This window comes from Corvus cornix, chromosome 27, assembly GCF_000738735.6.
Source record: "Corvus cornix cornix isolate S_Up_H32 chromosome 27, ASM73873v5, whole genome shotgun sequence".
Taxonomy (NCBI): Eukaryota; Metazoa; Chordata; class Aves; order Passeriformes; family Corvidae; genus Corvus; species Corvus cornix.
Window position 1 is genome coordinate 3,118,351 of NC_046355.1, and position 20,155 is coordinate 3,138,505.

General features: G+C 62.9%; 2 protein-coding genes across 2 annotated transcripts; both read left to right on the forward strand.

The window, feature by feature from the left end:
* The first annotated feature begins 2,026 nt into the window (after positions 1 to 2,026).
* PRR29 (proline rich 29) lies at positions 2,027 to 6,629 on the forward strand. The gene is made up of 6 exons (XM_039565582.1): positions 2,027 to 2,142; positions 2,554 to 2,671; positions 4,582 to 4,724; positions 5,479 to 5,627; positions 5,754 to 5,821; positions 6,257 to 6,629. The coding sequence occupies exons 1-6, from the start codon at positions 2,065 to 2,067 to the stop codon at positions 6,286 to 6,288; spliced, it is 588 nt and encodes a 195-aa protein (XP_039421516.1). The 5' UTR covers positions 2,027 to 2,064; the 3' UTR covers positions 6,289 to 6,629.
* Positions 6,630 to 8,740: 2,111 nt separating this feature from the next.
* On the forward strand, positions 8,741 to 16,741 carry LOC120411386 (1-acyl-sn-glycerol-3-phosphate acyltransferase alpha-like). Its single transcript, XM_039565882.1, is given in 7 exon segments — positions 8,741 to 9,464; positions 14,007 to 14,085; positions 14,088 to 14,142; positions 14,821 to 14,996; positions 15,134 to 15,229; positions 15,743 to 15,815; positions 15,996 to 16,741. Coding segments are annotated over 7 exon segments (891 nt in total). The 5' UTR covers positions 8,741 to 9,282; the 3' UTR covers positions 16,226 to 16,741.
* The last annotated feature ends 3,414 nt before the right edge of the window (positions 16,742 to 20,155 follow it).

The following is a 20,155-nucleotide window of genomic DNA, read 5'->3' on the forward strand; positions in this document are numbered from 1 at the left end:
ACAAACCAGTGCAGGGCTGCCGCCGTTCCCAGTGTGGGTCCCTCAGATGAGGAGGGCAGCAGAGGTGGCACCTCCGGCTGGAGCATCGTTTCTACCTAGGAAAGGTGACCCGGGCGGTGTCCTGGGGACAGCACAGCTGCCTTTGTCCCCATCCCAGCTGCCTTTGTCCCCATCCCAGCTGCCTCGATGTTGGCACTTCCCTGTGCCCAGGCTCTGCTTTCCTGGCAAGTTCCTGTCCTGCCACTCGGATCCCTCTGGCCGTGGATCCCCCTGCTCCTCCTCCTGCTCCTCCTCCTGCTCCTCCAGAGGGCCAGGAGAGCTCCTGCCCTGGACTGTGCCCACCCTGACCTGCAGCCCCAATTCCGTGACCCTGAGCTTTGAAGAGGTTTGGGAGCTGGGCTGATGGGATGTTCTGGGGGCATTGAAAAGGGACAGGGGACAGGCGGGAGCCAGGCACAGCTCAGAGCCGAGCCCAGCCTGAGCCCGGCCCTGCTGCACAACACACTTGGGCCCAGCCTTGGTGGTGCTTGCTTTGGCTCCAGAAAACTTCCCAAATTCCCATTTCTCCTTCTCCTTCTCTTTCAATAATGACCCCCCCCCCCCGAGGGTCTCAGGCTGCCCTGGGGGGGGCTGAGGACATTCTGAGCAGGTCCCTGTCACCCTTCATGTCCCACCCCTGGCACGAGGCTCCCTCAGACCCCTCATCCCGGTGTTTGAATCCCTCCTGAGGGGAGAGAAGATCGGGATCAGCCCAGCCGGGCTCTGCCAAAACGGGCAGGAAGCAGCACAGTAATTAAATGGGCAAATAATGGGAATTTAGGATGATAACAAAAGGCAGAAAAGCAATCCAGAGGGGGTTGGGAAAATGAGGAACACAGAGGAAAATCCAATCAAGCAGAAAATAGCCCGGACTGGAGCCAAGGGCTGGGGGGCTGAGGCAGCCGGGCTCGGAGCTCCTCCCTGGAGTTTGGGGGGTCTCCGGTGCCGCTCTGGGGCAGAACGAGAGTTCTGGGAGAGATCCGTTCCAAGCAGAGCTGGCCACGCGCTGGAACCCTGGGAAAAGCTCCCAGACCGGCGCTGCCGGGGCACGGCAGATCTGGGATGGGATATCCATGGAAATCTCCCGGAGGAGCGGCCCGGGAAGCGCTGCTGGGGGAGGCGCCTGAGGCCGGGGGGCTGGCATCGGTTGCGGTCTCTGGGCGGACAAAGTGGATTTTGCTGGAATTCAATGTTTTCTGCAGATTCCCCATTCCCGGGATTTCCTGGGATGAGCTGGGACACGCTGAGCTCTCCGCCGGGGGGAAACAGGAGCCGGCTGTGCCCTGCTGGGCACGAATCCTCTTGGGAACATCCTGGGAAGGACCCGCGGCAGGGGTCTCCGGGGGTCCCATCCCCAATTTCGGGGACATTTTGGGGGCGAGCTCTGTGGTTCCCACCCGCAATTTTGGGAGGACTTTTGGGGGCCTCTGGGGTTCCCACCCAAATTTTCGGGAAAACGTTTGGACGTCCCATCCTCAGGTTGTTTTTTTTTGGGGGGGGGGGTGGTTCTGAGGATCTCATCCCAAATTTTGGGGAGACTTTTGAGGGTTCCTACCCATATTCTGGGAGGGGGTCTCTGGGGATCCCATCCCCAATTTTGGGGAGATTTTGAGGAGGTTTCTGTGGTTCCCAACCCCAGTTTTTGTTGAGAATTTTGGAGGTCTCTGGAGTCACCATCCAAATTTTAGGGGAGACTTTGAGGGTCGCATCCCCAATTTTGAGGAGACTTCATTAACCCAACGCCCCTCCCATTCCCTAATGAGGCTCAGATCCCATTAACTGCTCCTTCCACCCCCCCCCCCCCCCCACGAGGCACAGGGTCGGGGACACGGCCCAGCCCCGAGGGGACACACGGACACCCCAGTCCGGTATCCCCAGCACCTTTCCCGGGGATTTCCTGCCGGGAAAACCAGCCCGGGGACATTCCTGGCCCGGCCGGGCCTCCCTCCGGGCAGGGTTTGTTTCTCCCAGGAGCCCTGGAGACGATCCCGGCTCCCGCAGCTCCGCTCCCCTCGCACCCGAACCATGGAGGGGGGAGCAGCCGGGGACCCCCGCGGGCTCTGGGGGGACCCCCCAGCCGGGACCTTCCTCGTCCCACACGGGGTGAGCCCCGGGAGCGCTCCTGCTTCTGGATTTGTGGGATGAGGGTGGGAGATGGGACGGGGCGGGAGGGGAGAGAGGTTGGGCTCGGGGACTTGGGTGCGCACTGGGGCACCCTGCAGACCCCGAGCGGCCATCCCGGCACAGGGACGTGTCCCCCGAGGTGGGGACTCTCCGGGTCTGGAAGTCACCCAGGATGGGAGGGCGGTGTCCCCGGGTAAACCAGGGGAGAGCGACCATTCCCTTCTCCAGGGCTCGCGTCCTGCTCCCCCCGGGCCCCCTGCTCCTCCTGCCACCACCCCTGTCCCCTCCCTCCTGCCACCACCCCTGTCCCCTCTCTCCCTCCTGCCACCACCCCTGTCCCCTCTGTCCTCTCCCGCCCCAGGAATTTGCAATCCCGGGTTTTCCTTCCAGCTCCGCTCCGTGGGATCCCCCCCCGGAGCCGCCCCCGCGTCGAGGCCGCCGGTTCTGATCCTCCAGCAGCTCCCGGGGCCCGGGGCCGCCCCCGCGGGACCCCCGCCCGGCCGGGGAGGTGCGTGGGGCAGGGCGGGGAGAGGGCAGCGCTAAACCCGGCCTGGCTTCAGCCGCTTCTCTTTCCCAGCCTTTTCCAGGGTGAGAGGGGGCTGAGCCACACTCGAAACGTCCATCCCGTCCTTGGATGGAGTTCGGCCCCACGGCATGGGATTTTGGGGGGTTTTACCGAGTCTGGGCTCCAAGATGCTCCCGGGGAACAGTTTGGGGCTGGATTTTTTTCTTTTTTTTCTTTTTTTAATTCACCCGATTTTGTTCTCCAAAACTCCATTTCCTGCGGGCATCCCCAGGGAAAGGCGGGGTGCCACGGGCTCCTTGGGACTGCGAGGGGGGATTGGAACCCTGGGCTGTGTCCAGAGGGGCTTCACCCAACTTTGTGCCCCCCCAGGCTGCAGCAATCTGGACTGAGGGGCGACAGCAGGGACAGGGGTTTGGGTCACTGGGGACAGCAGGGACAGGGGCTGTGGTCAGTGGGGACAGCAGGGACAGGGTCTGGGGTCACCAGGGACAGGGGCTGTGGTCACCAGGGACAGGGGCTGGGGTCACCAGGGACAGGGGCTGTGGTCACTGGGGACAGCAGGGACAGGGTCTGGGGTCACCAGGGACACACCATGGGCAAAGTGACCTCGTGCTGTGGGGAGGGGGAAGGTGGAGCTGCCCTTAAAAATCCGGGGAGGAAAAATGATGCTGAAAATCAGCGTGGAAAGGAAAGAGAGCCCCAGCCTGGCCCCTGTGGGACGGGTGGGATCCACTCAGAGCTTCCAGCGCTTCGTGTCCCAGCCCGGTTCAATTCCTGGCTGCTGGGATGCTCCTGGATCCGGCTCAGCAGAGTCCCAGGATGTGCTGGGATGCTCCTGCTTGAGGGTCAGCCACCTCCTGGTGTCCTGGGGGCCCAGCCTTGCAGCTCTGGAGCCTCTGGGGATCCGGCACATGGGGTATGGGAAGGTCCAAACCCTTCTTTACCCCAGCTCCAGGTCATGGAACCAGGGAATCCCAGAATGGTTTGGGTGGGAAGGGACCTCAAAGCCCCTCCAGTGCCAGCCCTGCCCTGGCAGGGACACCTCCCACTGTCCTGGGTGCTCCAGGTGTCATCCAGCCTGGCCTGGGACACTGCCAGGGATCCAGGGGCAGCCCCAGCTGCCCTGGGTGGATGAAGCCAACAGGATCTCAGGGGAATACAACAGGTTTATGGGAATTTTCCAGGGGGATTTCACACCTGCAGAAAATGGGGATGCTTTTTGGGGATGCAGCGCCAGATTTGGTGTTTCCTCTGTGGGGATTGGCCTCAGCAGCCACCCCCAGTGTGGCCACCCAGCCGAGGGGACAGGGACACTGCCCTGGGCCAGCTCCTCCTGTGGAGCCAGGCAGGGGTGGAGGAGGCTCTGAGCATCCCCACCCTGCTCCTCCCCTGGATCCAGCTCCCAGGAGTGGGGATTGGGATCCAGGGATCACCCCCAGTGGTCCAGCCCCAGCTCCTGCCCCTTCGGGGGGCTCTGAGCCCCTGTGCACAGAGCAGAGCTGACCCTGGCATGCTCATTGCCACCCAAGGTCACTGCCTCTGCCAGCTGGTGCCAGGGCAGGCGCTTCCCAAGCCCCTGAGCACTTCCAGGGCTGGAAAAATTCTCCCCGGAATGGGTGGAAAGTCTGGTGCCTCCAGCCCTAGTAACCACCCCGTGTGAGCCAGCCCAGATGTTCAGTCACATTTGCAGGGAAGAAAAGGCTCAAATTTGGCAAATTTCGAGCTTTATCCAAGCCAAATAATTTTTAAACATCACCCGGGGCTTCCAGATGGGCGTGGGGGAAGTCTGGCTTTGCTCCCACTGCTTGGGAACAGGGAGGAGCCCCGGGGCCGCCCCATCCCAGGCACTCAGCCCGGGCTGTGCCCTCCTGCCCTCCACCTGCTCCCTCTCTGATGCAGAATCTCCAATTCTCCGGCAGACCTGATGGAGTTGATGCTGATTCAGAGCTCCCAAATGCACCAGCTGCTGATGCACGGCCTGGCCGTGGCAGCTCTGACATCCCCCGGCGTGGGGCCAGCCCCAGCCCCTGCCCAGGTGAGCCTCAGGGGGGCTGGGTGGGCAGAGGGACCAAAGAGGGGGCAGAGGAACCCAAAGAGGGGGCAAAGGGACCCAAAGAGGGGGCAAAGGGACCCAAAGAGGGGGCAGAGGGACCAAAGAGGGGGCAGAGGGACCCAAAGAGGGGGCAGAGGGACCCAAAGAGGGGGCAGAGGGACCTTCCCAAGGCTGTCCAGGAGAGCGGGATCCCCGCATCCCGTTTTGGGACCCTCTGGGTGCAGCACCTGGGGGGTCCCAGCCCAGCTCAGTACAGCCCTTTGGGGTTTGGGGCTCTCGGCCGTGGTTGGAGCCCCAGCTGGGACAGCTCAGACCCCGTCCAGGCCCTTGGGCCGAGGTTCAGCCCAGCTGGGAAGGGCCGGGGCCCTCTGGAAGCACAGCCCCTCAGGCAGGGGCTGGCATTTAACCATGCAACTCATCTCCTGGGGGGAGCAGCGCTGCTCCCGGGGCAGGGCCGAGCTCGCTGCCAGCTGGCACCGCCTGGCGCTGCCCCCTGCCCCGCAGTGCCACCAGCGCAGGGCCGGCTCAGACGGCTCCCGGGCGCACCAAACAGGCTCTTCCCGCGGCGGTTCGGTCCCACCTGCGGGGCCGCCACCCCCCTGCCCCCGGGGCTTTGTGTGGCACCGAGCCCAGCCAGGGCAGCAGCCGGGGGTGACCCCTGGGCAGCGGCGCTCCGGGAGCCCCGGGGCCGGCCCAGCCCTGCCCTTGTCCCTCCTGCCCTTGCCCCTCCCCGCAGGCGCCTGCGGGGCCCTCGCAGGGCGAGGAGGAGGAGGCCGTGGTGTTCCACCATCACTACATCCCCTACCCCGGTCCTGCTCCCGGCCCTGCTCCCGGCCCGGCTCCGGTGCCCGTGCGGTTCCTGCGCTCCTCACCTGGGGACGAGCGGTGAGTGACGGGGGCTCGGTGCCACCTGCCACACGCTGGCCTCGGCGTGGCAGCGCTGCCAGCCGCAGCGGGGACACAGGGACACCGTCACCGCATCGCTCACCTGTCCCTGCTCCGCTCCAGCAGAGCTGTGCCCCCCCCGCCGCCCCCAGCGCCACCGGGACAGTGGGACCCGGCGTTCCCCCCAGCAGCGGGTAAGGTCACCATGGGGGCCATCGTCCCCATAGCCCCATAGACAGGAACAGCTTTCCCTCCAGCTTCCATCTCCCCATGCTGAGCTTCCCTTCTCCCTGTCTCCATCCCATCCCATCCCATCCCATCCCATCCCATCCATCCCATCCCATGGATCCCATCCCATCCCACCCCACGGATCCCATCCCATCCCATCCCATGGATCCCATCCCATCCCATGATCCCATCCCATCCCACCCCATGGATCCCATCCCATGGATCCCATCCCATGGATCCCATCCCATCCCCATCCCATCCCACCCCATCCCATCCCATCCCCATCCCCATCCCATCCCATCCCATCCCATCCCATCCCATCCATCCCATCCCATCCCATCCCATCCCACCCCACGGATCCCATCCCATGGCTGGAACCCCGGCACCCCCTTGTCCCACAGAGTTCTACAGCGCGGAGGAGCGGAGGCCGTGAGCTCGGCACCCCCGATCCAAAGATCCCGGATGGACGCTCCACGACTCCCATCTTTTGGGGTGGTTTCCCCCCGTGAGCCCCCCAGGGCAGGGGTGTCCCAGCCCTGTCACCAACCCCGGTGCCCCCCCGCTCCCAGCTGGGCACTGCCGAGCCGCGGGGCCGGGCTGGCACGGGCTGTGCTGTGTGCCCGGGGGCGGGCACAGGGGGATGTCCCCAGTGCAGGTGGTGCCAGCCCCTCCAGCCCCCAGTGCAGCATCGCCTGCGATTAACTGGCTTTGTTAAGAGAGCACCCTGCTGTCGCTAATTAAGCGCCTGTAATTACACGGGCTGGTGGCTCCGTGCCTGAGGGCAGCGGCTCCCTCGGGGCTGGGGGGGGGGGCGGTCTGTGAGTGCTTGGGGCTGCCGGGGTGATGAGAGGGGTCCTGGGGGGCTTGTCAGAACTTGAGGGGTGCTGGGGGGAGTCGGGGGGGATCTGTCAGTGCCTGGGGGTGCTGAGGGGGTGTTGGGGGGTCTGTCAGTGCCTGGGGGGTGCTGGGGGGGTCAGAAGGGGTCTGGGAGGGATCTGTCAGTGCCTGGGGGTGCTGGGGGGGGGTGTTGGGGGGCTGTCAGTGCCTGAGGGGTGCCAGGGGGTCAGGAGGGGTCTGGGGAGGATCTGTCAGTGCCTGGGGGTGCTGGGGGGGTGTTGGGGGTGTTGGGGGGTCTGTCAGTGCCTGGGGGTGCTGAGAGGGTGTTGGGGGGATCTGTCAGTGCCTGGGGGGTGCTGGGGGGTCAGGAGGGGTTTGGGGAGGATCTGTCAGTGCCTGGGGGTGCTGGGGGGGTGTTGGGGGGGGTCTATCAGTGCCTGGGGTGCTGGGGCTGGTGCTGGAAGCTCCAGGGTGGGATCTCCTGGCTGAGCACAGCGAGAGCAGGATCTCGGTGGGGCCGTGGTTGGGAGAGCGGCCCGAAAGAGGAAATCGCGGAGATTCCCGGGATCCAGCACCCCTCTGCTCCACAGGCAGCAGGAGGAGGAGGGCAGTGGAGGCTTTGGGGTGCCGGGAGCTGTCCCCTGCCTGTGCCACCTCCCCAGCCCCACGGAGGGTCACCAGCCCTGCTCTGCTCTGCCCTAGGGGGTTCCAGGCTTTTCCCTGGAGCAGAGTTCCTGGCAGGAGAGCTCAGCCCGGTGGTCTGGAGCTCAGAGGATGCAGAAGGGCACCTCAAACCCCTCCTTGGGCTGCCCTGCCCCTCCTGTGCCCCTGGAAGGCAGGATTTAGCCTCCCTGTGCTCTGAACGGGCAGATCTCCCCCAGCCTGGCTCCTGGAGCAGCTCCCAGGTGTGGAGCAGCAGAGGCACGGTGCATTCCCTGAGGAAGGTCCAACTCCTCCAGCTGGGAGGGACTGGAGGAGCCATCCAAGGGCAAAGCTGGGTTTGTTGGGAGGGATGGGAGGCCAGGCTGGTGCCCAAAGGTGCCCAGACGGACACAGAATGGGAAGGAGGAGGTGAGGAGTCACCTGGGATGGGCTGGACAGGAAGGGTGGGCTCGAGATGTGACCCAATCTTGGCTTTAATATGAGAATAATGAGAGGAATGGGAGGGTGAAGCAATCGATGGGCATTGCAACACCCCTGCTGGACGTAACCCTGGGGTTACTGGTCAAACTGGGGCACCCTCCAGCATGGCCAGAGCCTGGGGACATCTCTGTCACCTGCAGGGGCCGGGGAAGGCGTGGGTGGGAAGAGCAGCCGGGCACAGCGGGGCCAGCGATGGCTGGGCTGAGGGCAGGTCCTGCTGGGGGGTGGGGTCAGGAGGGCTGGGATGTCCCAGGGGATGTGACACCTCCCCAGGAGTGGCCAGGGGGGACTGGAGACCCCTGGAGCCCCCACTGGGGCTGTTTTGGGGAGGCACGAGGGGATCTCACTGCTCCCAGCTCCTGACTGGGGTCAGGACTGACCCGATGGCTCCGGGCAGCAGCACAGGGATGTCCCTCCTTCCCCAGCCCTGGCAGTGCCCAGGCCAGGCTGGACATTGGGGCTGGGAGCAGCCTGGGACAGTGGGAGGTGTCCCTGCCACGGCAGGGCTGGCACTGGAGGGGCTCTGAGGTCCTTCCCACCCAAACCATCCTGGAATTCTGTGATTCCCTGATTTGGGCCATGGACCAGCGGGGCTGGGAGAGGCTGCTGGGGGCTGGCACCAGCCCGGTGTCCCTGCTGGGACGAGAACTTGGTGTCCAAAAGCAAGGCCGGAGATTTCAGGGGGCTGGCCTGGATCCTGTGTGTGCAGTGCGAGGCACCGGAGCAGGAGGAGAGGTTAATTACAGCCTGTGCTAATTGCACTGCGAAAACACCTCCTGCACACAGCCCCTGGCTGCCAACTGGGCCAAGGGCTAGCAGCGGGGGCTGGCACAGCTCGGCCCCCAGGCGCTGTGGGGACCTTGGGGACAGACGCTGGGCCCTGGGAGGGGAGGGCAGAGGGGCTCCTGCTGCCCGGACTGAGCGGGGCTGGGAGCGCTGGTGCTGCTCTCCCGCTGCCACTCCGGGTGGGAGATGCCTGCCAAGAATGCGGGTGCTGTGCAGGGGGAGGTTTGGGCGGCTGTGGCCAGCCTGGCTGGGGTGATGGCCACGGAGCAGGAGCAGCTCCTGCTGGCCCCAGCAGCTGGCACTCCCTTTCCCAGGGCTGGCATCCCCGTGGCCAGGAGAGGTTCCCAGGACAAGGGCACTTGTGAGCAGCAAATCTGATCTCGTCAATCTGGAGTCACTGCCATGGCTCCCAACAGCCCGGCGGTGGCACCTCGGGTGACTCAGGGTCCCGGTGTGACTCAGGGCCACTCTCCGCCCTTGGGGGGGTGTCCTGCTTCCACCTGAGCCGCTCCATCCCCGGGATGAGATCCACGCTGAGCCTTCCCCTGGGCCAGCCCCAGCCGCCCACGCAGGATGCTCCTGATTCACCTGCCACGCTCCTGGCAGCCGCGGCCACTCGCCCGATCCCCTCCCGGGCCGTGGCTGAGCTCCGGGCGGCACCATGGACGTGCTGCTGCTCCACGGGCTGCTGCTCCTGCCCCTGGCAGCGCTGCTGCTCTACAGGTGCAGCCCCCCCTTCCAGTACCTCCTCAAGGTGGCCTTTTTCAACTGCTGGATCGTGGCCACGGCCACCCTGCTGTCCCCCTTCGCCGCCTTCCGGGGCCGCTCCGTGGAGAACATGAAGTGAGTGTGGGCTGGGGATGGGGGAGCTGGCTGGGGCTTGGCTCAGCTGGAGGAAATCGCGTGGTTTGTGGCCACGGGCTCTGTCCTGCCCTGGATGTGTGACCCACAGCTGGTGGCACCGCCCCGGGGCCACGGCGAGGGCTGTGGTCACGTCCTGTGGCAGCGAAGGTGCACCCTGTGGTGTGAGAGGTGCTGGCGGTGCCCAGGGAGGGTCAGGCCACGATGGAGTTGGGATTTGTGGTCCCTGAGGGGTGAGATGACATAAAAGGGATCGTTCCTGGCCGTGGCAATGTTGGGGTCATCACTGGGGTGGGTGACAGGGGAGTTTGGAGGTGCCATCAGGGCAAGGGGCAAACACACGCCCAGTGCTGTGAGCCTGGCACTGGTTTTCCCATGGGAGACCCGGGAACAGCACTTTGGCAGAGGGATTGAGAGTGGAGAGGCCCTGGCACGTTATTCCATGGCTGCCCCTGGATCCCTGGCAGTGTCCCAGGCCAGGCTGGATGGGGCTGGGAGCAGCCTGGGACAGTGGGAGGTGTCCCTGCCCATGGCAGGGGTGGCACTGGAGGGGCTTTAAAGCCCCTCCCAACCCAAACTATTCCATGGTTTTATGATTTTGGGATGCCTTGGTGCCATCAGCTGTCCCGATCCCACCCATGTCCCGATCCCACCCATGTCCCCGTCACACCCATGTCCCTGTCACAGCCATGTCCCCATCACAGCCATGTCCTGATCACAGCCATGTCCCGACTCGTGCTCGCTCCCGGGGGCGGAAGCAGGGAGATAACATCACTGAGATGAAATCGCTGTGCAACACCGGAGGAAGGTCTGGGTGCTCTCAGGGTGTCGCAATCCCATTGCTGGATTCCTGGCGGGGTGAGCCAGGAGGATGGGTGAGGGATGCAATTATGGCACAGGGAAAATATCCCAGCTCGGGGAATTTACTGAGGGTTTGTGCGGATGGATCCCGGTGGATCCCGGCCCTCGGCAGGAGTGTGGTCAGAGGTGCGGTGTTATCAGAGGAGGTTCGGTGTTATCAGTCGGAGGTTCGGTGTTATCAGTCAGAGGTTCGGTGTTATCAGCGGAGGTTCGGTGCTATCAGCAGAGGTTCGGTGTTATCAGTTGGAGGTTCGGTGTTATCAGCAGAGGTTCAGTGTTATCAGTTGGAGGTTCGGTGTTATCAGTTGAGGTTCGGTGCTATCAGTCGGAGGTTCGGTGCTATCAGAGGAGGTTCGGTGCCATCAGCGGAGGTTCGGTGCCATCAGCGGAGGTTCGGTGCCATCAGCAGAGGTTCGGTGCTATCAGAGGAGGTTCGGTGCTATCAGAGGAGGTTCGGTGTTATCAGCAGAGGTTCGGTGTTATCAGAGGAGGTTCGGTGCTATCAGCGGAGGTTCGGTGTTATCAGCAGAGGTTTGGTGTTATCAGAGGAGGTTCGGTGCTATCAGAGGAAGTTCGGTGCTATCAGTCGGAGGTTCGGTGCTATCAGTCGGAGGTTCGGTGCTATCAGAGGAGGTTCGGTGCTATCAGCAGAGGTTCGGTGCTATCAGCAGAGGTTCGGTGCTATCAGTCGGAGGTTCGGTGCTATCAGCGGAGGTTCGGTGTTATCAGCAGAGGTTCGGTGTTATCAGAGGAGGTTCGGTGTTATCAGAGGAGGTTCGGTGCTATCAGCGGAGGTTCGGTGTTATCTGCAGAGGTTCGGTGTTATCAGAGGAGGTTCGGTGCTATCAGTCGGAGGTTCGGTGCTATCAGAGGAGGTTCGGTGCTATCAGCGGAGGTTCGGCGCAGCCTCTCCCGGGCCGTTCCCGCAGGAATGCTGCGCGCTCCCAGCACCCAGGGCATCTCCAACGCTTCCGGCTCAGTGGAAATCCCCGAGGGAGGCAGAGGTGACTCCCCTGCCTTATCAGCGCTGCCTTATCTTGTCCCACCGACACCTCGGTGCCCGGCGCAGCACGCCCAGCTCCCTCTCCTCCTAATCCCAAAGCCTGCGGCTTGCAGCGCCTCCCTGTCATTAGTCCTGGCTTTGGGGCACCGTTTCTCCTCGGATCCCCAGGGATCCCCGAGCCCGCGGCTCCCGAGGGATGGGCGATACCACGGACCCGGCGCCTCCTTCTCCCTTCTCACCCCGCCTGGCGCTGAGCCCTTCCCTGTCCCCTGCCCTGTCCCCAGATGTGGGGACCCTGGCACAGACCCTCTGTGGGTGCCCCATTCCAACACCGGCGCGTCCCGGGATTTTATCTCCGGAATGCCTGGTGCTCCCTGCTCCCTCCGTTCCTCTCATTATTCCCACACTGAGCGAGCGTCACCTGTCGCTGCCATCCCGATATTCCCCTTCCTGTCCAGCCCTGCCGGGGTGTGACACCCCTTTTCCGCCCACATCCAGCTCTTCCCGGCACTTCCCGCAGGTCCCCTGGAGCGGTTTGTGATTCCCCCAAGGAATGTAGCCGGGCTGGTTTTCCCTTCCCCGCTCCTTCCCTTCTCCCCGCAGCACCAAGCTCTGCAGGGGCAGTCCCTGGAGCCATCCGCATCCCTGGGGATCTGCCTGTCCTTCTGTCACCCCTCCCCAGTGCTCATCCATCCCAGCTCAGCTCCCGTGCGGTGGGATCCGCCTCTGGCTTTGGGACTCTGGGATCTGATTTCCGTCCCACACACGGATCCAGATGAGCACCTGGGGAGGCTCCTCTGGGCAGAGGCAGTTTGTCCTCGCAGGGATGTGAAGATCCCATCCCCACCCCATCCCCACCCCACCTCATCCCCACCCCCACTCCCCACCCCTCATCCCCACCCTCATCCCCACCCCATGCCCACCCCGACCCATCCCCACCCCATGCCCACCCCATCCATCCCCACTCCCATCCCCATCCCATCCCCATCCCATCCCATCCCCACCCCATCCCCACCCCCATCCCCATCCCCCACCCCCATCCCCATCCCCATCCCATCCCATCCCATCCCCACCCCCATCCCCATCCCATCCCCATCCCATCCCCATCCCATCCCCATCCCATCCCCATCCCATCCCATTCCATCCCATCCCCATCCCACCCCCATCCCACCCCCACCCCATCCCCACCCCATCCCATCCCATCCCATCCCATCCCATCCCATCCCATCCCCATCCCATCCCATCCCATCCCATCCCCATCCCCATCCCATCCCCATCCCATCCCCATCCCATCCATCCCATCCCATCCCATCCCATCCCATCCCATCCCATCCCCATCCCATCCCCATCCATCCCATCCCCATCCCATCCCATCCCATCCCTTCCATCCCCACCCCCATCCCACCCCCACCCCCATCCCCACCCCACCCCCATCCCATCCCATCCCATCCCATCCCATCCCATCCCATCCCATCCCATCCCATCCCATCCCTCCCATCCCCATCCCCATCCCATCCATCCCATCCCATCCCCATCCCATCCCCATCGCATCCCCATCCCATCCCATCCATCCCATCCCATCCCATCCCCATCCCATCCCCATCCCATCCCATCCCATCCCATCCCCACCCCCATCCCACCCCCACCCCAATCCCCACCCCATCCCATCCCATCCCATCCCATCCCCATCCCATCCCATCCCATCCCATCCCATCCCCATCCCATCCCATCCCATCCCATCCCATCCATCCCATCCCATCCCATCCCATCCATCCCATCCCCATCCCATCCCCATCCCATCCCATCGCCATCCCCATCCCCACCCCCATCCCCACCCCCATCCCCACCCCCATCCCCATCCCATCCCCTCCCATCCCATCCCCTCCCATCCCATCCCCATCCCCTCCCATCCCATCCCCATCCCATCCCCTCCCATCCCATCCCATCCCCATCCCATCCCATCCCCACCCCCACCCCATCCCCATCCCCATCCCCATCCCCATCCCATCCCCATCCCATCCCTCCCATCCCATCCCCTCCCCATCCCATCCCATCCCATCCCATCCCCATCCCATCCCATCCCATCCCCATCCCCACCCCCATCCCCACCCCATCCCACCCCATCCCCACCCCCATCCCCACCCCATCCCACCCCCATCCCCCACCCCATCCCCACCCCCATCCCCACCCCATCCCATCCCATCCCATCCCATCCCATCCATCCATCCATCCATCCCATCCCATCCCCATCCCATCCATCCATCCATCCCATCCATCCATCCATCCCATCCATCCCCATCCCCACCCCATCCCCATCCCCACCCCCATCCCCATCCCATCCCATCCCCTCCCATCCCATCCCCATCCCCATCCCATCCCACCCCTTTTCTTTTTGCTTTCCCATCATCCCTGGACATCAAAATCCTGTTTTTTCCCTCCCACCACCTCGTGCTGGTCACTCTCCGTCCCCAGCAGCTCCCTGTGCTCTGAGCCAGGAGCCGGGCTCGGCTCAGGTGGGAGCAGCTGCCAATGTGTGAGAAATCCGAGCCTCCCTGAGCCGGAGCCCGGCTCCAGCCTGGCCCAGCCCGCTCCCCCAGGCCGCTGCAGATCTGCTCCCCACACGTGTCCCTCCGCCTTATCTCGTCCCTTATCTCTGGCAGGATCCTGCGCGCCGCGCTCCTGCCCCTCAAGCGCTTCTACGGCATCAGGATGGCGGGTGAGCGGCTTCCGAGCGGCTCCGGCTGCCCGGGCCCTTCGTGATCGTCTGCAACCACCAGGCTTCCCTCGACCTCATGGGTGCCGTGCGGGGCAGGGGCAGGGGCGGCCCCTCGGCACCGTCGGGGGGCTCCAGGGGTGCGCCAGGATCGCTTTGGGGAGTCAGCACCGGGATATGAGTGGGGATGTGTGGTGGGAGTGGACCAGGAGAGCTTTTGGGACGGGGCTGTGCCGCAGGGAGAGGACTGGGACAACGGGAGGGGATGCCACGGGTGGTTCTTGGCGTGGGGACAGCCTAAAGTCCTCTGAATCAAGACTAAAAACACCCAACCTGGTCCTATATTAGGGTGTGAGTGATTAATTAATCTGTGCACTGATGTCATTTGGCCTCTCCAGAGAGTTCCTCCCTGCAGTCATCACCTCTCGGGTCTGGCTGAGCTGCAAAACTTATTCCTGGTGCTCAGCTGGTTTGTCCAGCCTGGGGATTCAGCTTCCAAGCAGTCAATAATTTTCTGAGCTGATTTTTCTGCTTCAAAATGTATTCTTAGTATCCAGCTGGTTTGTCCAACCCGGGAAGTTTAATTCCAAGCACTAAATAATTTTCCAAGCTGATTTTTCTGTTGCAAAACTTATTCCTGATATCCAGCTGCTTTGACCAGCTGAGGACTTCCACCTCCCAGCAGTTTTCCAAGGTGATTTTTCTGCTGGCAGTCCCACGGGGTTGGGAAGATGTTGTTAATGGACGTCATCCATCCCCAGGAATGGTGGAGATCATTCCTGAGCGCTGTGTGCCCATCGCCAAGCGGGAGCTGCTCTACCTGGGCACCGTGGGCTGGGCCTGTTGGCTCAGTGGCATCATCTTCATCGACCGCCACCGCAGGGACACGGCCATCGAGGTCATCTCCCACACTGCCAGCACCATGCAGCAGGAGAACGTGAGGAAAACTGGGCTTGGAGTGGGGGAACGTGAGGAAAACTGGGCTTGGGGTGGGGAAACACCCGCGGGGTGAGGGGATGGGGGCAGGACGGAGCTGGCTGAGGCCCGGGGTCACCTCCGTCCCTGTCCCTGCAGCTCCGAGTGTGGGTTTTCCCGGAGGGCACCAGGAACCCGGGCAGATCCATGCTGCCGTTCAAGCGGGGCGCTTTCCACCTGGCCGTGCAGGCCCAGGTAAGAGCGTCCTTGTGCTCAGTCAAAGGTTGCTCTCGATGGCCTTGGAGGCCTTTTCCAAAATGATTCCTCCCCTTCGGCTCAGCCTGGATGGAGTGGGGGTGGGGTGAACCCTGGGGCTGAGGGAGGGGGGTTTGGTGCCAGGGATTGGGAGGGGGGGGTTTGGCCCTCAGGGATGGGGGGGTTTGGCCCTCAGGGATGGGGGGGTTTGGTGCCCAGGGATGGGGGGGGGTTTGGCCCTCAGGGATGGGGGGTTTGGCCCTCAGGGATGGGGGGGTTTGGCCCTCAGGATGGGGGGGTTTGGTGCCCAGGGATGGGGGGGGGGGTTTGGTGCCCAGGGATTGGGGGAGATTGGCCCTCAGGGATGAGGGGGTTTGGCCCTCAGGGATGGGGTTTTGGTGCCCAGGGTTGGACATGGTGCTGTGCAGGACCAGGGAGGGACAGGCAGGAGCTGGGGTCCCACCTGGGCAGGGCTCTGCTTGGGGGATGCCCCTGACCCCCCGTGTCCTGCAGGTCCCCATTGTCCCCATCGTGATCTCCCCATACTGGGACTTCTTCAGCCCCAAGGAGAAGAGGTTCACCTCCGGTAAGGGCCGGGCAGGAGTTCCCGTGGCCGAGGGCAGGGCTGGAGGGGGGTCAGGCCCTGCGGGGTGTCTGTGGGACACTGAGGTGTGGGGAGGCAGCGGGGGGTGGAGATGCTCGGGGGAATACCCAGGTCCTGCCAGGACCCTCTAACAGCATCCCTGGCTTCTCCCTCCTCTCCCAGGGACCTGCACCATCCGAATCCTCCCCAGCGTGGACACGCGGGGCCTGAGCCCAAAGGATGTCCCCGAACTGACCGAGAGTGTCCGCCAGGCCATGGCTGAGGCCCTGGCCGAGATGTCCACGAGTGACCACAGGGACCAGGACAAGGAGCAGCCTCTGCTGGGGCCGGAGGCTGGAGGGGACAGGGGCAGCCCCCGGGGCCAGGGGGACACAGCCGGGAGCAGCAATTAGGCAGAGGGAGCGAGTCCCTCGGGGACAGCAGGGAGGTGTCCCTTGTCCCCTGAGGAGGTGTCCTGCAGCCCTGCCACCGCCCCGGCAGGACGGGGCTCTAAGGGAGCAGAGCAGGGCGGGGACGGGACCAGGCAGCACACCCAGAACAGAGCAAGGTGCCCCCCAAACCCCTCGCTGTGACAGTGCGTCCCCTGGCTGTCCCTCTGCCAGACCTGGGGCTGGGGCTGTCCCCTGGGATGGCCCCTGCCTGCTCGCTGGGCGGGGCAGGGATGCTCCAGGCAGGGCTGGGGGTCCCAGCCCCATTTTCCACCCCTGATTGTTGGGTTCCCCCATGGATTCTCCTTCCAGAGGCTCCTACAGGCTGGAAATGCTGTTTGGGGCCAGCCAGCGCTGGGGAGGGGCCCGGAGTGTGTGGCCTGGGGGGGACACGAGGACCAGGGGGTGTTGCCGGGTGGGGAGAGCATCCCCGGTGCTGAGCTGTGAGCCAGGGCTGGCAGATTAAAGAGTCTGGAGCTGGCACCGTGTCCTGGCTGTGCTGAGGGGGCTGAGGGGGGGATCCATCACCTCAGGGAGGCTTCATCCCTGCACAGGGAGCCACATGGAGCATCCCTGCACGGGGAGCATCCCTGCACGGGGAGCATCCCTGCACACGGAGCGTCCCTGCACGGGGAGCGTCCCTGCACACGGAGCGTCCCTGCACGGGGAGCGTCCCTGCACGGGGAGCGTCCCTGCAGGCTCCTCCACAGCTCCTCCAGGGATGGTGTGAGGAGCACGTGGCAGGGTGAGGGTTGCACAGGTCTGGCTGTGCCCCCGAGGCAGAGCTCTCCCTGCCTCAGTACCTGCACAGGAACAGCGTCTGTTAAAGCCCCAAAATCCCAGCAATGCCTGGACTGTGCCCACCTGGACACAGTCCCACCTCCATGGCCTCTCGACCACGACCCGTCTGCCAGCTGGATGGTTCCCCGCAGCCAGGCAGGGATTTGGGATCCCCTGGCTCCTTCCCAGCTGAGCAGCTCCTGTGCCAGCAGCCCAGGGAGGCAGCGGGGCAGGGACGGGGCAGGGACGGGGCAGGGACGGGGCAGGGCGAGGCTGTGCCCTTGCTGGAGCAGGGTGGGCAAGGCTTCCCCTCCAGCCCGGGATGAAATGTGCGAGGCACGGGCACAGAGCTCCGGTTTGGGATCGTTCCTGCTCTCAGGAGCCGCTGGATTACAGAGGAAATCCTTCAAATCAGTTGCAATCATCTGATACCAAGCAGCAAAGAGGAACAGCCCACGGGATCGGGAGCTGTCACATGGACATGGCCAAGGGCACAGGAAGGTCCCGTGTCCCAGAAAACCCCTTTAATCCTTTCCTGCTTCCCAAGATTCCCAACATGCGGCATCGTCTGGCAGCTCTGAGCAGCCTGGGGGTCCCACCATGTTGGGGTCCCTCCCCTGCCATGGAGCCCTGGGAGAGGGGCTCTGAGGGCACAGACACGGGGTTTCCCTGCCCCTGCTCAGCCTCGTTCCCATTGCTTGGTTTGTGTTCCCTGCGCGGGCAGAAGGACCCTTGGTCCCGTGACTGGAACAGTTCCTGGGCAGAGCTCCGGCCATGCGGCTGGAGAAATAAACATCTCTGAAACAGCTAGCAAGAATCTGTCTGTCCATATATATTTCCTTTCCACGGGACTCCTGGTTTGATATATGCGTGTTGCAGGATCCCCACTGCAACAAATGGTGGAGAATTGAGAGCAGAACGATCCCCGATCCCTAAGCGACTGATTTGTGTGAGTAAACCCTGGAAACTTTGGATTCCTCTTCTTGGTTTTGCTTTGCTATTCCATATCTAAACTATGGAGGAACGGTGGGAAGACTCTTGGCTCTCAGAGCCGCATATGGACATTTATCTTAAACTTAAAATGATTCTTGAACAACGATTTGTAAATTTTAGCTTGATTCAAGCTCAAAAAGAACTGAAACACTTCCTGGCATGGTTGTTTAAGAACTTTTTCTATGTTTCTTGGGATTTAATTCTTACCAAGGGCTTTTGGAAAACCGTTTGGACACAGTTAATACTGGAGTCAAAATATATGCCGATGGAAGAATATTTTCGTGAATATTATTTTGTTACCGAGACTGTTGAGCAATGTCAGCTGTGTCCTGGCGAAGGGAAGCCTGGCGCAGGGACCGTGCGGCCCAGGCCACGTGCACCGAGCGCTCTGCGAGCAGCAGCGAGGCAGTTCCCGCGCGCGGGCGGAGCCACCCGAGCCGCGGTGTCGGTGGCGGAGTGGGGAGCGGCGGGACCCGGCGGTGCCCGCCCGGCCCTGCGCAGCGCGTGGTGGAGCGAGCCCCGTGAACGCCCGGCCGAGAGAGGCGGCGCGCGGGCGGCGGCTGGCGGCGATGGCGGTGGAGCGGAGCCGCGCCCAGCCGAGACGCGCGCTGGAGCAGGACACGGGGGAGTCATCGCTCGGGGGCCCGGCCGAGATGTGGGTGCAGCGCCCGGCATCGGCAGCGAAACTGCGACCAGAGGAGGCGACACACGGAGAACTGAGCCGCGGGGCCCGGCCCGGCCCGCGAGGCCCCGAACGCGACCCCGGGAAGAGCGCGCAGGCACCAGCAGCCCCGACAATTCCAACACGGGAGCGACCGAAGGAGAGAGCAAAGACGCAGCGAGACAGAAAACAGCAGCCACTCGGAAAAAGGAGAAGATCATAGTAACTAAGACCTTAGGGATAGTAAAATGGTATAATGTTAAGCAAAATTATGGTTTTATAACAAGGTGTGACAACCAGCAAGACATATTCGTGCATAGAACTGCTATTAAAAAGAATAACCCTGAAAAATGCATCCCAAGCTTGGGAGATGGAGAGGTGGTGGAATTCAAAATTGTGCTAGGGAGAAAAGGGTTACAAGCATCGCAGGTCACTGGGCCTGATGGTGTTCCTGTAAAAGGCAGTATATATGCAAAAAATCATAGTCATGTTAGACAATATCTCCATTGTAAGCCCCCCCTACAGTTTCCCTTTCCTAATCCCACCTTTCCCTTTTACCCTATGTCCTATTACCCCCAGTGTATTCCCAATCCGTTTTTTCATCCATGGTTTCCCTCACAAAACCATGCTTTTGCCAATTGTTTCCCCAAAAATCCCTTTCCAATGCCGAGTGGGGGATGAAAAGGGGGAGGGAAGAAGTTAAACCCTCTCCTGCCTCAGTTTCCCCACAAAGCATGCTCAGAGAGTCCTGTCTCCCTTCTGTCAGCCCTAAGATGTTTCACAGAATCTGATTGGACATTTAAAGACTCAGGAGGGTGGCTTGTTTTGTTTTGAAACTGTTCTTGTTATGTTTATCCAGTTGTTTTCATTCTCCTTTTATTAAAATAAAACGCGTGAGGTGTTGGGGTCCCTCCCCTGCCATGTAGCCCTGGGAGAGGGGCCCTGAGGGCACAGACACGGGGTTTCCCTGCCCCGTTCCCATTGGTTGGTTTGTGTTCCCTGCGCGGGCAGAAGGACCCTTGGTCCCGTGACTGGAACAGTTCCTCGGCAGATCCTGGCCATGCGGCTGGAGAAATAAACATCTCTGAAACAGCTATCAAGAATCTGTCTGTCCATATATATTTCCTTTCCACGGGACTCCTGGTTTGATATATGCGTGTTGCAGTATCCCCACTGCAACACCACCACACCCCCACCGCCTCGGGGGTGGTTTGGCTGCCCAAAGTTTGGGTTTGGGGGGTTAAGGATCAATGGATTCATGGAGCGGTTTGGGTGGGAAGGACCTTAAAGCCCACCCAGTTCTGCCATGGGCAGGGACACCTCCCACTGTCCCAGGCTGCTCCCAGCCCCAATGTCCAGCCTGGCCTGGGCACTGCCAGGGATCCAGGGGCAGCCCCAGCTGCTCTGGGCAAAACCTGGTCCTGCCTTGGGGGCCGGGGCCCAGCCAGAGCCCTCGCTGG